Raw genomic sequence first — 17,169 nt, forward strand, 5'->3', positions numbered from 1 at the left:
CATTTCAAGTGCAGACAAAATTAAGACAACCTGGTCTGCATGGTGGGAAAGCTAAAAAACAGAGACTTTTCTTAGGCAACATTTCAGAAAAGATTTTCACCCAACACTAACCAAATATTAGAACGGTTAAATAAGCATTCATGTAGTTTCAATTAATCAGAAGCAAGGGCTAAAGGGTCAGAAGCTGAACAACAGGTGTCACAAACAATCCAATGTTTGTTATGCAAGGCACAGAGGAGCCAATAAAGACAGGACACAGACCCAAATCCATCTCCTTCTGTAATATGTCCCTGTCTGAGTACCTATAAAGACAGAATGTCACATATTGTCCAAATCTTCCCTCCTGAAATTTTTTTTTCTCCTGGAATGAATCAGACTTCTCTTGGTTGAACTACCTCTCCAGCTTCCATTTTCTGCTAATTCAATCTACTGCTTTTTATGTTTTCTTTTCTTTCTTTATGTTTCTGTAAATCTAAATCTCTCTGCAGGTATTGTTTTGCTATAAGCCACATTTTGTGGATGCTTTTATTGAAAGTGGTTTATGATGACTGCTACATCTAGCTAGCGTGTATCACCAACACGACAAGCAATGAGATTTCAATAAAAGGCACAGCAGGCATTCATTTTTACCTTACAGTCTTTCTATTTGTATGTGCTCTGTGGATGTATTTAATTATGGAGTGGACTTGATTTGCCTTCTACGCTGTATTGAAATAAACTGCTAGTCATAATTTTGTTAAGCATTCCAGGAATTGTCACATACAGTATTGTACCCTCTATTTTAACTATACTACCTGATCGCTCCAGAGAGCCACATCATAGTTGAGTTTGCAGTATCTCCAAACCAGAACAAAGATAAAACTTCATGAGAGGCTGATGCTCGCTATCACTCACTGTAGACTCTATAGAGTCAGAATATCAGTTGCTGGCAGAAGCTGCAAACCTGAAGTATACCCGAATTGAAATGAAAGGATCTGGAGAAATATTGTCTATAATTCAATATTTTTGCTCTGTCTAAATATTATTGTCCCATCTCAAATTATTTCTATCACTGAAATCATTTCACTGACTCAAACTGTGTTTTACAAAGGTTACAATACAATTATTTCATAAGACAGTTAAGCTAGAATGTTCAGTAAGAAGGCAATGCATGCACTACCAATTCACATCTGATAATAAAATGTAAGTTGTGAGACCTGATTGTTACAGATTTCCTTTTATTGCGAAATTGGATTTATTTGATTTGTTTTTTCGAACATGAAGAAGAGCTTTTAAATTTCAAATAGAAAAGGTAATATACCATGATGCAAAATTATTCCTTACAAAACCTTTATCTTCTGTTGTTGCTTAACTGCAAATGCAGTGACACTTAATTAAAACCGAATACTCTATTGCTGAGCTGATGGAAAGATGCATGTTTCCAAAAATAATGATTTTGTGCCAGAAACTGAGTTGTGAAAGACATAAAGGAAAAGAAAGTGCAGTGTCATTGGTATTGATCAATAACTCCTGCCGTTAAGATCATCTTGTTCTACAGAGCCTTCAAATTTCTCAGATAACACGCCATAAAAGGAGGAGAGATTAGAAGTCTGCTTCTTTTGGCCACAGGCAGAAAAAAGGATCCAAATAGAATTCAAAAATCCTGAAAAGATAACAACACTATTCTGATCTTTAACTGCATTTCCAGGAAGATCAACTTTGACAGATAAGAGTAACACTTAGAAATCTCACCAGCGAGAAAAAGTGGAGATGAACGGCAGTTTGTCTCTTGACAAATGTGTGAACTGCTGGGTATTTGCAGCTTTTCCAGGGTAACTGTGCATAAAATCACACATGGGTACGTGCAATCATGATATATATGTTTGCACGAAGACCTGATAAATGCAGCTGCATAATGCCATCGCTAACCCTCTGAGATGTGCAAATAAGTGAAAACACATCTGCAGACACACATACTCACACATACAATTCACAATCAGCTGTCAGATGTGTACCCAAAAGTAAAGCAGTGTATAAGTTTGTGCTCTTATACTAAACACACACACACTGCTGATGCACACACCCATACATACACACAAACTCATATCTCCACAGCTGTCAGACCTGCAGCCTGCAGTAAACAAACACACGTTTGCATCCTCATACAAAACATACACTTGCTCACTCTTCTACCAACTTCCACACACATAAACACACGGCAACACACGCTTAGTAGCATTCATTCACATACACACACACACACACAAACCATAAGGCACTCTGTAGTAAGCATTTCAAATCTTGCAGTACAGAACAGTGTTGTACCTCTCCTCATTAAATCAGTGGCTGATCAATGACTCTGACTTCTACAATTCACTCACACACTGGAACAGAGACTCAGACACTCACAAATACACACCAAGGACAACTTACAGCAGGGGTCACCCACCTATCGATGGCAGGTACCCAGTCGCTTTGTGGGATCTAAAAAAAACAAATCTTTATTTAATCTTTAAAAAGATCTTTAAGTTAATAAAGGATTTTGGTTCATTTTTGGCAATCAAAAGTAACTATAGTTCAGCATTTCAGGATATACGCTTTCTTGTTTTCTTGCAGTTAGATGAGAGGAGTAATTGAACTAAAAGAAGAATAATGTGGTGGTTATTTAGCTTTAGAGTTGTGGGTAGCAAGATGTTGTTACCTTAGGACTTTAGTCTCTGTTTCCAGTCTTTATGCCAGGCTAAGCTAATCAGCTGCTGACTGTAGCTTCATATTTAGGGTGCAGACATGAGAGTGGTATTCTCTAACTTCTGATATGACTTCTGAAATATTTCTTTAAAATGTAAAATATTGTGGGATAGAACTTACCTAATTGGCTAGATTCAGTAGTGAGGCTGCCTTGTGTCAGAAGTCAAACACGGGCCTATCTACCTAATTTTTCACCAAAGACTTAGAGCATCATTACACCACAGAAGATTTAAAGAGGACTACCTAGCAAAAATGTGCTATGAGCTCCAGAGTCACTTTAGTTAGTGAGCCGACTTTTACATTAAAGGTCCAACAGCTCTGTAAGCCTCACAGCTTATAGACTTAGTCAGTGGCTGCAAAAAACTGAAGCTGGACACACACACACACACACACACACACACACACACAAATTTATATATATTTATATATATTTTCTCCCCCATGACATACAGTGATCTGCTCATTTAGCAACTAAGCATAAACCCCATCCATCTCACTTTTCCCTGGGAGGAAAATACCACGGCAGCCAAAATATCTGTACGGTCATCTGCGCTGATCTGACAGATGATGATGGAGGTTTCTCGCTGCGATATATACACTTCTGATAAGGAAGCAGAAATCATGAGCAAAAAAAAAGACAAAATCTGACACCTGCAGAAAGATTCGGATCGCGGCTTATCGTGAGTTACAAAAAATGAATGTCAGGTAGCACTTTAGGAGTCCCAGCCCAAAATGAGACTACTATCATTTGACACAATTTCCTAAAAAACTGTATTTCTTTTTTTTTTTAAAGAAATAGCAGGTAATTTAGATGTTTTCCAGGCAAAATGATTTCACTATCACAGGCTGAATACGCTATAGTTCAGAGGTACTGAAGGGGTAATTTCATGTATCTTTCCAACACAAAAAACAGAGCCTGAACACTGAAGATTTTCAAAGCCTTGCGCTTTTGGTTAGATTTTTTCGTTGTAAATTTCAGTCAAGTGTGTAGCATCAAATGAGGTGTGCCTATTCTCTGATGTTGTTTGGGTCTGCAGTTTTGGGAATTAATCCTTAATTTTACACCCTGATCAATATAAATAAGCTTTTTACATTTTCTTCACTCTTCTACTCTGTTAAGAAGTAGAAGGATTCTGACAGACTAGATATTGAAGCTGTTAAAAAGGTGAGATTTTTCTTCTCGTCCTGTGGTATTCACTCTCAAAAGAGGCAGAAAGGATGGAAGCTGGGCTGCTGTCAACCCAGCAGGGCTTTGCACTATAAAAAACATCTGCTTTTATAATCTCGTATTCAGTCACAAAGCCTGATTTTGATTGGAAGAAGAGAGAAGAGCAACTCCCACTGCCCGTGGGAGAAGATAAACTCTGTTTCTGTGCAGTTTCAAGTGTTTAAAGAATTTAAAATTTCTCTGAAATGCATCACAGGCAGTCTAAACTGAGCAAATCATCCATCTTGTTTAATGCACAATGCTGATTGATGAGAAATCTTTAAAAAAATATAGTTTTGCTTTGAAGAAGAATAATTTACCATTTAGTGAATTATTTTTCTTATTTTGGAAAAAACAAGATTTAATAGCAAAAGAGGAGACTAGATGCCTGATGGATGCCAAAATTAAGTCTCACAGTGAGAAGATAATACTTCTTTTGTGATGGTTGTTGTAGCTGATTTTGAATAGGATAGATTAAAAGTGTGACTATAATAAAGACTATATTCATGTTGTCAATATTGAGTAAACAAGCTGAAGTCCCGACACTTGACATCGGATTTCTTTTCACTACTTTCAAGGATTAAAACTTTCATGCTGTGTGCTAAGACATGATATTCTTCTCACTGAGGCTCTGGTGATAATTCCTGAAAACAAGCACTGAAAAAATAATTTTAAAAACTCTGTTGTATAGAAACAACTCTGCAAGGTTTGCCCAGGTCTGGGTGTTGATCCTTGGGCAGGTCGAGGTCTGCAGAGCTGAGGCACCTCGATGGATGGGCTTGATATATTATATTTACAAAATGTAAGTATTGTGAAGGCCATACGGCGGGGAAAACCTAAAAGGTCTTGTTGGATATTTTTCAAATCTTGAGACTTTCAAGGATGTTCAAGCCAAGTAAAACATATTTATATAACTAAAAAAATCACAAGTTTGTCTCAGAGGGGTTTGTGTGTTTATTTTGATTTCACTTCTTCTAATGCATTTTTAACCAGCTGGCCAAAACATGACATTATGATCTATTTGCACCTGTACGTCAAGAAAGAACCAAACAGCCAAAACTAATCTTACTGTATTGAGGCACTGAGGACATTCAAGGCAACATTGTATCAATTACATGTCAATTCTATATGCAGTGACTAAAGTAGGTTTATACTGCTCTGTGAAGTGACTATTAAGTGTCACAACTGTGCACAGTTTTAGACTGTTGGTAGGACAAAACAAGACAACTGGGCATTAGCTTGGACTCTCAGAACTTGCGAGAGTCCATATCTAAAGTCTAAAGAACAACAAAACCAGGACAATCAAACATCAGCAAAAAGTGATGGGTCATAATACAAAAGCACAACTGTACATGCAGATCACAAGATGCTATTAAAAGATGTGCTAGGCCAGGTTTGTGTAAAAATTGCTACTGCATCAGTCTTACACAGTGATGCTGCAGGAGAACTAGCTGAGTGGTAGACAAAGTAAACTCTGTTTGAATTGAGGTAGAAACCATACATCTGACAGTCTTCAACAACACAGACAAAGCTGGACTCACTAATGTCACATCTTTAGCATTACCGCCTGGGATGTGGCATGTTGATTGTAATCACATCTTATTACAAGATTCATTAGATGTTATGGTTACGTTCTTTCAAAGTTACCTCACTGTTCATTGTGCTGTTGCCAAGTTAGAGTTATTTCTTATAAAACAAATCACTGATTGGGCTGCTCTGAGCTCCTCGATGTCTCATCCTGTATTGTTAATTTCACGTTTAGAATTAATCAAAGATCTAAAGTTACAATCAGGTTCATAAAAGGTTAAAATTTGGCACCACATAAAATCAAAACTGTTTTCTGCACAAGTTGGAACGTCAAAGAGACTTTTGATTTTCAAATAAATGGAGTTAGGGGTCATCATGTCAGGAGGGAATAAAAGCCTGAATGTCTCTCTCCACAAAAAGATGAGCAATAAAAAATCCCTTTAATGGGGAAATGAACAAATGCTTCTTTTTCTGAAGCTCAATGTTAAGGTCACCATCAAAGATGAAGATTAGCATCCCTGGCTGCCAGCATTATGTCAGCTGATACAGTGCCACATTTATAATTCTGAATCAAGTAAATGGCTATCTGGAATTTTGGATTTCATGCGGGTCAGAAACAGCAGATATAGAGGGCTCTTTAGATGCAGTTAATTAAAGAAGTGCTCCAGGATTCTCAAGTAAGTTGAAATTTTATAGAACATGACTCTATACCCTGATGAGAGGAAGAACCATTGAGCACCACTCAGACTGAAGAGCTGAGTGAACAGAGGGCCTGAAAATAGAAGAAGGTTGTGACAAAGACAGAAAAAAACTAAGCAATCAAGGTTCCTTGACAGTGACACAAGAACTGAAATTAATTTTGATAAGACCAGCTGAATTTCTTTTTTCCTTTTCTTTATTAAATAAACAGACAGACAGGCATGAAGACAGGCAGATGGATTGTGTGTGTGAATAAGCAATGCTTGTTAGAAGTAAAGTAGAAGTAAAGTAAAGCTAAAGCCGCTATAAGTCATATTTTTATATTAAAAATGTATTATATGATTGTGTTTTTGTGAAAGAAGTCACTTGTAATGACAAACCCATGGATGATTATCACCCAACTCTTCAGTTCCCCCTAATTCTCAACCTTTTTAGCATTTATCAGCCCATTGTTTTGGTTTTACAGCGCGCAACTAGGCCAGTGTTTGTACCAAGTTTGCAACTTAAAAACATTTCTTTCAACTGATCTACAGCTGAGGGAAGACTGTGCATAACTACTGTACAGCAATGATTCCCAATCAGTGGTACTTGCTCCCCATAGGGTATTTCTGCAGTTGTCAGGATGTACCTGGAAAGATTTTAGATTTAAAAAACTAAAATTGTTCATCATATAAAAAATCCACATATCTCTGAGTAGGAGGAAAAAACACTCAGCACTCAAAAGAAAAACAACATTCAGATATGATTACCAATTGGTGTGAAGCTAATCTTTAATAATTATATGTATAGGACGCACCTCCTATGCACACTCACAGAGTTTACAAGTGAACAGACAAGTTTGAATAGAAGCTAATAGAAAAATAATGGCTACGTGATTGAAAACATATCCCTTGCAGGAGAAGTACAATTATAAACTTGACCAAACCTACTTAAAAAAAGAAAAACTAAGCCTGGACGTCAACTTTTCCAGGCTTGATTATTTTTTGTATTAAAAAAGGATTGCAACAATATCCACTTTTATGAGATTGATAGAGTTAAATAACATCCTGATTAAAATCCATTCAACAGCACACATTTTGGTGTTGATGAAGGGGCTCTTGAGCTCATCTAATAGGGCTATCTGGGAATGTCACACAAAGACGGGCTATGAACCACTGCTACACAGAGATACAGCTAAAACTGTAAAAATCTCAGAAATGTTAAGGGGATGAACTAATCTCAAACTGTTCATGTGTCTCCATCCTGAACCTCCACACCGGGAAAAGGAATAATAAGAAAAGAATTGCACACACCCATTGGAAATGAATGGACATTCATAAGAATATGCATACCCAAAACCTGAAATAACAAAAATCTGTGAGGAATTACATCCCTAAGTATAGCACAGAACACTGCAAGAGCAGCATAGTGGGAGAAGAGGAAGGTATCCTGAGAAGCAGGAAAGCAGGACAGCGCTGCATTAAGTAAATTGGTTACAGAGTACAATGAGACCTCTTCTAACCAGTGTTGGGAGGAGGAAACTTCATCCACATCTGCTGGAGTCTCAGCTGGCCTGGCAGAGGCTCGGCTTTAACTGGATTAACAACAAAAGCCGAGCTCAATAACTAATAGGCCTCTTCTTCCTCCTCTCTCTTCACTCTGTTCCCCTTCTCTCTCCCTCTCTTTCTATCTTGCCTTCTTCCTTCTCCTTCAGAGCAAAGCAGAGAGATAATGCGGAACACTTTCATGCCTTCTACTGAATTAAACATGGAGAGAACAGCTTGTACAGGGTGCTAAAGCTGAAGCAAAGAAAGAGGGAATATGGAAAAGGAGGATACATACAATTCCGCCCCTGCTCAGGGGTCCCTGGAGTGCTGCTGAACATTTCTTAACAATTAAAAAGATCTGTCGCAGATAGACTGCGCCAAGGAAAGCTAAACAGGACATCCTTTTTTTCACTAATTGGCCGGGTTGAAAAGGACTGTCAGTTGTCGTTGGGTGGAAGCAGCCAATCGCCAGGCGTAGGGGTGGCATAGCACTCAAAAATACTCCTCCGAGGCATCCTTCCCACCTCCAGCTTTCATTGTCAGAGCTGTAAATCCCATCTTGCCAATCTCTTATTCCTTTCACACACTCTCTGTCATCTCAACACTGCAGCCAACCAATTGGGCTCCACAAGTAACAAATCTGGCCATCTCTAACTCCAGGCTCGATGGTGAATAATTGACAGTGTTTCAAATGTTCTCAGTCTCAGGTGGTTTACAAAAAAACCTGGCGATGTCTTCTCATCCTCTCGGCAGGGGCTGAGGTTTCAGTTTCTGTTCTGCCTCTCTTCTTTTTTCAACTTTCAAATTTTCTGATCTGAGAAGAAAAAGTCTCCTTTTCTCTCCCCTCTCTCCCGGCCTATTTGGTATTCCCCAGATGGAGTACCGAGCTACCACCCTCATCCTCAATCCTCCCCTTCCTCTGTTCCACTCTCTTTCCCTCCGACGGAGCCAAGTGACCTGTTACAGCGTCCTCTGCTTAGCATTGGCGCCACACTCACAGCAGCAGGGATAGGACTTTACAGGGGTTGCGTTTAGGACTGCAACCCCCCAGAGCACATGCCATGTGAGGCGGGGCAGCAGGCTAAAGATCAGAGAGGGACGCTTGTAACTAGCATGACCCCATTTTCGACTCACTAGACAAGCTGCACGGGACAGTCTGTTTCACTCACTACAAAAAGGGCAATTCAAGCAAGTGTTATTCAAGGATGATTTAATCTTATTTTTTCTCGTCAAAGATAAATAATCTTGTAAAGCACCATTTGAATTAGTTCATTAGATTAGGTTCAAGGTTGCTTTTTAATCTTCTCCTCAATACAAAGAACCTACATTTTCTTTTCTGAAGGTTTTCAGATCCTTTTTGTAGTCTCTTTTGAACTCTTAAATTCAATTAATAAAAAGATCAAGAATTTTTATCTTGAATTTCTAAGGTTTCCCAGCTTATATCAAATCTTTACAAATTATAACGTCAGATATGTTTCATAGTTGCCTGACTCTTATCTTATTAAGTCAATTATAAGGCGTTGCTATTCACACATTTTTGTAAGGTATTGTTTGACAGCACATTTCTGCAGATTACAGAATATTTTAGTTGTTTGAAGAAGTGAATGTTTGGGAAAGAAAGCACAAAACTCCTCCTTCGACCCTGTTTGCATTTGGCATAAAAAGGTGATATGTATCTGGATATCTTGGATCTGGTTGAAAATACAGGAGATCGCATTTAGAAGTGGTCTGACTTGCACTGTGATTGTATCTCAGACAATGTAATCTGTACGACACACACAAAAAGTGATTTGAATGTAAATGACACCTCACTTTCCTGAACCTGGGCCTTGTTTGTTAAACGCCAGCCTCACTGAACCAATTTGCATATTGAGATAATTGACGTGGAGTAGGCGCTTTTATCATTACCAACCGTAAGTGCAAATTCCTGTGAATCAGATGTCATTTTTAAAATAATGACGTATATCCAGACACAGAGCACCTGTTAATACCTGGTGTTAATGTGGCTTTCAATTGTGCTGCACAGTGGTGCAAAAGTGTTATGTAATGGGTAGCTTCCAGGTGTGATTGTATATTGTGTATAGAGTGTTTGAACTTGAGGAGGTTGCAGTGACAAAAGGAGTGTGACTCTCCTTAAGTTAGCAAAACTTGAATAATGTCCTGTAGCAGATCTGTTGAGGAGACTAAATATCCCAGGTGCAGTATACTGCGTTGTGCTGTGAAATGTGCTGAGGAAAGAAAGAGGTGTGGGAGTCTGGTATTTATAGACTGATAACACGGCTCGGCTTAATTAATTACCAGTTTTTCCACAGAGAATTGTTTCATAAAGGTTTTTTTTTATTGAAAATGGGGTGTGCAAAAACAAAAGTTATGACTGATGATGAGTTTTCTCACTAAGGGTACATGCACGCTACAAGACTCTGGGACTAATTAGGCCCCAAAGTTGTGATCACAGTCGACTGTTTGGAATTATGGTGCTGCGAGAAACCCCTGGAGAAAAGAAGTGCTGAGGCATACAATGGCCAAATAGAGGGTAAATGTGCTGGAGCGAGATGAAACCGAGTGCCTCCAAAAAGCCAGAGTGAAAATCATAAATATTTTAAACTCTAATAAGAAAATAAAAGATTTTTAATTTTTGTAACATAGTATTTCAAATATAACAAAACATTTTTGTAAATATCAATTGTAGGATCAAATTGTAACCGGATACCTTGCACCATATATTTTTTATCTAAATGATGAAACAGGTCTTTTTCTTTTCTCCAGAGTTTAAACATCTGAATCTTGGAGCGTGCATGCATCCTACGGAGTTGAAAACACACTTCAATACTTTAATCCAAACTGTAATGCAGTGATACAATAAACAAGACCTACTACATGTGACACGTGTGGCAACAAAAGTTACAGTATGGCTGTTTCTCAGTCACTTTGAGATTAATTGGCAACCTATCCAAAACACACTGTGAAATGGTATGGAATGTATCCACTGAAATGTATTGTAACATAGCAGATATAACTGTCTCATTTACAGAATAACAGATTGCACAGTGTATAATGTTCAACAACAATCAACAACGAGGGACCTTCTTTCAGGGGGAAGTACAGCTGACACTGACTTCCTTAACACAACAAAATCAATCAACTGAGGTTTTGAATTTCAAATTTGAAATATCTCAGCTTTCAATTTAAGTCTGTGTTCAGATCCTAAACACACAGAACAGTAGATACAAAGCATTTTGTGTAATAACATCTTAAATATTATCACAATATAGTCTTACGTTGTAATGAGACATGAGTAAAAGAATTGGGACAAGACTTGTAACATGAGTATTCGATCATTTTCAGTAAGCAGGCCAGTTAACCCACTCAAAATGTACTGACCTTTCCAGTGTTGAAGATCATCACATTCCTTAAAGATTCCCTTTTCAGATCCTTTCCCATAAATATTACTTGTGTGGTATTAAGAACACCCCAAAGATACAAATACACTGTAGTGGATTTGACTAAAATGATGCAAAATTGTAAATATATACCATACTGTTTTATTTTTTGATTTTAGACACAGTACCCTTGACTGAAAAATGACTCAAGCCACCAAAGTCAAACACTGTACGTCTACAGTAAGTAAATGTGTGGTTATGATGTGACATGTTGAGCTTGAAAAGCAGAGGGTGTGCTCAGTTCAGCTGCCAAAGCATGTAACAATAGTCTAGTGTGTTCTTCTTTCAGTTCTCTGTAACTGTGGCCTTGCTCACTATCTTTTCTAACTTTGACCATGCTCTCTATGCATTTCCATTGAGGTTTTTCTATGATTCAGAGATTTCCCCTCTGCAATGATGAGTAGGAACATTGTGGGACTCAATAAGGCAAATGTGTTCCAGAAACTTAAGAGCTGCATCTCAGTTCTCAACTCTTATTAAGCATCAGCAAAGGTGTTGCAAAAAATATCCATTCTAAAAAGCACTGTCACTTCAGTCTCCAAATCATTAAAATTAAAAATTGCAACTTCTTTCCAATAAGGGTTGAACTCATTTAAGACAAACAATCCCACCTTGACATCAGATGTGTCACTTAAGAAAAACTGTAGTTTTGCAGTGTACAAGTAACACAGGTTTGAGGGTTTGGAATTTAATTTAGCCTTCTCTCACATCCTCTCTTGAAATGTGTCTTAGACCGTGTCTCTCTGTCCAATCAGAATACAGAACATGGAATAATCCGGTACATAGCCTAAGAACATTCTGTGGGACATGGAAAATGAATACATGAAATACAACAGCCTCCAACAAAGCCAGTGAATATTTTGCCTCGTTGAATGCGACCCAGTTAGGAATATAAATACGAGTTATCCCCTTCTCCCTGCACACAGTCATTGCGGCACTCGTCTAAGCCGCCCATTATGTAAATAAAGAAAGAGCAAAATCAGAGGGAGATGTAATGGGTATGGGACAGAGTGTCAGGAAAACATACAAATGGTGCAGGATGTATGTGGAACAGACAGAGAAAAAGAAAAAAAAAGACAGAGAAAAGCGGAAATAAAGAAAGTAAATACAGAGAAAGAGAGAAGAGACTTAAAGAGGAATGGGGAAAAAATAGTTAGAAAATAAAGAAAAGCACATCTTTTTTTTTTTTTACCCATTAAATGAGTCATTACCGGCCCAATGTGGTACTGTGTGAAACCCCCAAGGCTCTTGGTGCGTCTTTTCTTTAGCGAGATCAACACCATTACACAACAGTAACAACAACAACAGCAACAACATCTACAACAACAACAATAACAACTGTGCTATAGTGAGACGGCGCCCAATATATAGATGATGCACATCATTAACACCACAGCCAGCCACACATTAGCACACACTGTTAAGTCTGTTATGTTACTCAGTTTAGTGGCCCTCGCTTCAGCGGCACCCATCAGGAAACCAGGTGGTGTCATAGGGTGGGGTGGGAACCCCCGAGTTACCGTAAGTCCCAAAAAAGTAATCACTGGGATGAACAGAAACTCCATCATCGTTGCCAGGACGTCGAGTTTGGCTTTTCAACTTTCTAAACAATTGGGGTGAAGTCCCAGGCATGTCAGAAGAGGCAACATCCACAGAAGCTGTTTGGACAGTTTTATGTAGAGATCAACATGATGAAGGTTTTTTTCCATTGACTTTGTAACAGGAAGGCGATTTTTGAATAGTGCTTATTTTGGAATAGTGGTTAACGTGCTCCCGGTTTTGCAAATCATGTTTCCTGATAAGGTATAAAATACAAACAATGTAGTCACTCAACAGAATCACACACTTGCAAAGCTGAAGAAACAAGAACGCAGCAATAAGCAGCATCGCATCAGAGTCGCTCTGGTTTTTGTTTGCTTTTTGCAGTATTTTTTTTCCATTTTGTTATATTTGGCTGACACTGAATGAAATCTGTCTCCATGATACAGTTTAACAAAGTCACACATTCAGCCACAGTGCACTACTGCAATCACAAGTTTTCGTTCATCAGTTTCACAATGACTTCATTTCGACTTCCTTTCGACTTCCTTTCAACTTCCTTTCTATAATTTTTCTTTTAATCCTCTTTATAAAACTATACAGTCGGTGTCAAGCAGAGAGGATATAAGTGATGGCCTCTCTTTAATCAGGTTGAATGTTAAGCAGGTAGGTGTTTAGCTGATGGAAGCGATGTTGATCTAATTGGTGGCAAAGGGGCCTGGCTCGAACTCCCCTCTTCCTCCACCACATCTCCTTTCCCTATTCTCAGACCTCACCTTTCCTTTCCTCTCTACGTCCTCAGACATAAATGGCAGTCCGGGAAATAACAGAGCCGTCTCTCTGAGACTCCATGTCGTCGTCAAGGTACACGTCCATTTCTTCTTCACCACCATGGCCTCTGCGGACGTGATAGGCTGGAGGTAGCATGTTCCCACCTCCCCCGACGACGCCAAACCTATCGTATCGCTCTTCTTCCTCCTCCATGCTGTCATCCAGCTCAAACTTCCTCCTGCCAGCTTCATCCATCTCGTCACTAAGGAGGATGTCGTGGGCGGAGGGGGGGTTACCAATTGAGGCATGGTGGAGATGATGGTGGTGGTAGTCGTTGGCCTTTTCCGTTAGAGTCCCTGTGGCGTCGCAGCCCTCCCGGTAGGTGTAGATGGGCCCGTTGTTGTTCGCCCCGGTCCCGTTCTTACTGCTGTTATTGCCAGTTCCACTGAAGAGCAGGCGAGCTTTATTGCCATACTCTCCGCCATTGCTGCCACCGCTCCCAGTAGCTATGGAGTCCCCGCTGCTGGGGTAGCCACGTCTCTGCTGCCGGCGACTTCGGTTCAGAAGGACGGCAATGAGCGCGACAACCAATAGAAGGGCCAGAAGGGAGCCAATCACGGCGCCCGCCACAACGCCGGCACTGGACGGATCCTCCAAGGCTTCTGTAGAGGGGATGAAGGGGTTGGAAGGAGGGATGGAAAAATGGGTGGAGGAAAAGAAAAAAAGGGCAGGAATTGATGGCTGTTTTTAAGGAAGTCTTGCTCAGTTTTGGAGGAGGTATTCACAGTTCTTCTTGTATTGTAAGTGTGCTGTAGTGATAGTAGTAGTGTCTTCTTCTACGTGTGTTACAATCCTCTTACAAGTGTGTAGTAATGTTCTTCTCAGTGTAATCCCTTGGTAAGGGTGCAGTCATTGCTGGGATCAGGCTGAATGGGACTCATTCATTCTCTCCCAGCGGCTCGTTGCGCTGCATTTTGCAGACATTTTGCTCTATACACATGTCTGTCCAGCTGCTGGCACTTCAGTTTTTGTCGCCCCGCCCCCCTTTGCCAGCTGGGGAAAAGCCTTTAATACTGTAACGATCCTTTGTTCTATACTTCATGTTGGTGTGAGCCAGGTTTGCCTCTCCACTCTTGTTTCAGTCGAAGATTGAAACAAAAATGAGAGATAGGTTTACAGCATCAGCAAAAAGCGGTTTGTTTTGTGCCCTGTGCTCTCTTTGCCATGGGTTAGAGGTATTGGCCCAGAAGAGCCATACAGACAGACAAAGAGACAGAGACAAAGACACACAGGACCGACAGGCAGAGGGGTTATTTAAAGAGGTTCAGTGGAAATGAGCACACAGTCGCGCAATGCCACAATGTTCGACATCCCTCGAGCCCTCCCATTTTTACCCTCTGTTTCTTTCCCAGCCTCCTAATTATACCCACTCCTAATATCCTTTCTTCCTTCTCATCCTCCCATCCTCTGCCTTCACTGCTTCCTCCCCATGCCTCTCTTATCGGTCAGCTAGTCAAACCACAGGGCAGAGTGATCACCTGCTGTCAACCCAGGACCCAGTCCAGATCTCACTGATCAGCAGCGCACAAAGGTAAAAGGTTCACACTGCGGAGCAAGACTCATGCCAAGACATTTTAAGAGGATTCTCTGCAGGAATATGAGAGAGAAAAGAGGTCTGGCTCAGATAGTGTAGGATTTGTACAAGTGGATTCACGCTGGGCTAAAAAGAGAAGAAAAGAAAGTGTCAAACCAGGCAAGGAGATGTGTTGAGCCTATAGTGCAGAACTGCACAAGGCCAGCTAATGTTTTTTCTTTCTGTGAATTGCATGCTGATTTTTCTTTGGGGTGCAGCAAGGGCAGCGGAACGCAGAACAGCAGGGAAATTTGAACCCCTTGCTGTTTTATGCAAATAACAGCAAGGTTCTGCCAGCACTCCTGGCAAACACAGCAGTGAATGCCAATCAAACAATCTGAGCTTGGCTGAAATGAGGACTGTGTGGGGTTACGTGCCAGGGCAGCACCAGTGAGAGAATGACGTTTGTTTTATTTTCTTTCAATAAAATCACAATGGACATCAAATAATGATCTGTAGGGCACTGGCGAGTATGAGTTATAAAAGCTAACAAAACCAGTGGGGAGATGTCACTATAAGTGAACCCGGATTCTGGAGAGCCTCTGATTCATACAAATTGTTCATTCTGAGGGTGTAGGAGAAAACGGGGAGAAGATGAAAGAGGGGAGGAATTCAGCGAGAGGAGATAAAACTAGGAAGAGGTTTTTGGTAGAGAGAGGAAAGCAGATGAGTTAAGAGCAGAGGTCTCAGTTTGATTTCAAACATTCTCTTGCTCTGGTCCCACATTGGGGATGCAAGAGGGTTATGCCAGGGTGAGACAGACGGGTTGGGCGAATGAGGCGGGGCTCTTGGGACAGGATATGATGTCTAAATTAGGGGACAGTGTCTGGTGATATCCAATTGAAGTGACAGAAGGCATTAAGGATGATGAATCCAACTTTGCCTGTCCTAGTTTTTTCTCTCTGCAAACTTACAGACTGGCATGGAAACACAATGTGTGAGCCAAAACGTTATTTTTATTTATTGTGTCATTTATATCTTAAGCATTAGTGGCATTTATCAAGTGCCTAGAGTGTGAGACAGCTGAATAATGGCCTTTTGTGGAAGGTCTTTGGTGGCTGTCGTTCTTCTGTTAATCAAGTGCTTAAAAATCTATTATTCTGTACAGGCTATAAAGAACAAGGCTCCTACAAACGCCCATTAGAGCTGGCATGTTCATTTTTCAATAAATCGTGGGTCACTTGCAGGAGCAGCATGACTTCCTCTCCACTTTCCTCTCTGAGTGCAAAGCTGAGGGATGGTATTCAAACAGAAATGATCTTGTGTAAGCAAACTCTGTTACCTTTGTGATAACTGTAAAGTAGCTGTGGCTTCTTTTTCTTAGTGAACGAGGTCAACTTGATGAATACAGCCATAGCTGTAGCGAGAGAATATATTGCTCTAAGGGCTGGGCCATACCAGAAAAGAAGTGACTCATAGGATTTTTGTTTGAACATGTCAGAAATCAAAGTATTTATACCTAGTCCATATGTGAAAGGTGGAGTAAAAGCCAGCCATCATAGAGGGGGGAGACGCAACATTGTTTAAATATGGGGATAACAGAGCACATTTTTAGACAGTCTTTCCTGGAAGTAATTCATAGTGTTGACAGAAATAGTTGTGTCAAGAATGAAAAATGAGAGCTATTGTGAAAATATCAAATCCCTGGCTCTTTTCTCACCTCACCTGACCAATCACTGTGTAAAGTCTGAATTTCGGCTTGTCAGTTTTAAAGTTGCAATCCCCCAAATCCAACGATGTGAATGTGTGGTAGGAGGGAGTTTCTGTAGCTTTTCAACCATCGGACCATCGGTTCTGACGGCGTATACTGGCCCCTTAATTGGTTTGCATTTACAGAGGGTCTACTTCCTCAATCAGAACCAAATTAAAGGAATAATTTGACATTTTAGGAAATATTTTGTCTAATTGTTATTCACCTAATAGTTACGTAGGTGAGAGGAAATAACATAATTACAGCACATAACTCCCCGTAAAACTACAACCTTCTGTTTTTTGTGTTCAGATTAAACAAACAATATTCACCATGTCAATCAGAAGTAGTTTAAAGGTGCTGGTAGGTGTACTTTTGAACTTTGGACAGAGCCTAGCCCAGCTATCCCA

The 17,169-nt window shown here is 40.0% G+C and overlaps 1 protein-coding gene across 3 annotated transcripts in view; it reads right to left on the reverse strand.

Annotated features, from left to right (window-relative positions):
* The window catches only part of pvrl2l (PVR cell adhesion molecule related 2 like), a 270,405-nt gene that overhangs the window by 97,342 nt on the left and 155,894 nt on the right, over positions 1-17,169 (reverse strand). The window contains exon 7 of one of the 3 annotated variants that reach the window (XM_051391171.1): positions 10,003-14,098. The exons of the other annotated variants lie outside the window; for them this stretch is intronic. Within the exon in view, the coding sequence (XP_051247131.1) occupies positions 13,464-14,098 (635 nt within the window). The 3' untranslated portion in view covers positions 10,003-13,463. Of the gene's footprint in view, positions 1-10,002; positions 14,099-17,169 lie in introns of those variants that run through there. 3 annotated transcript variants of the gene reach the window in all.

The sequence above is a fragment of the Dicentrarchus labrax genome, unplaced genomic scaffold (assembly GCF_905237075.1).
Source record: "Dicentrarchus labrax unplaced genomic scaffold, dlabrax2021, whole genome shotgun sequence".
In the NCBI taxonomy this organism is placed as follows: Eukaryota; Metazoa; Chordata; class Actinopteri; family Moronidae; genus Dicentrarchus; species Dicentrarchus labrax.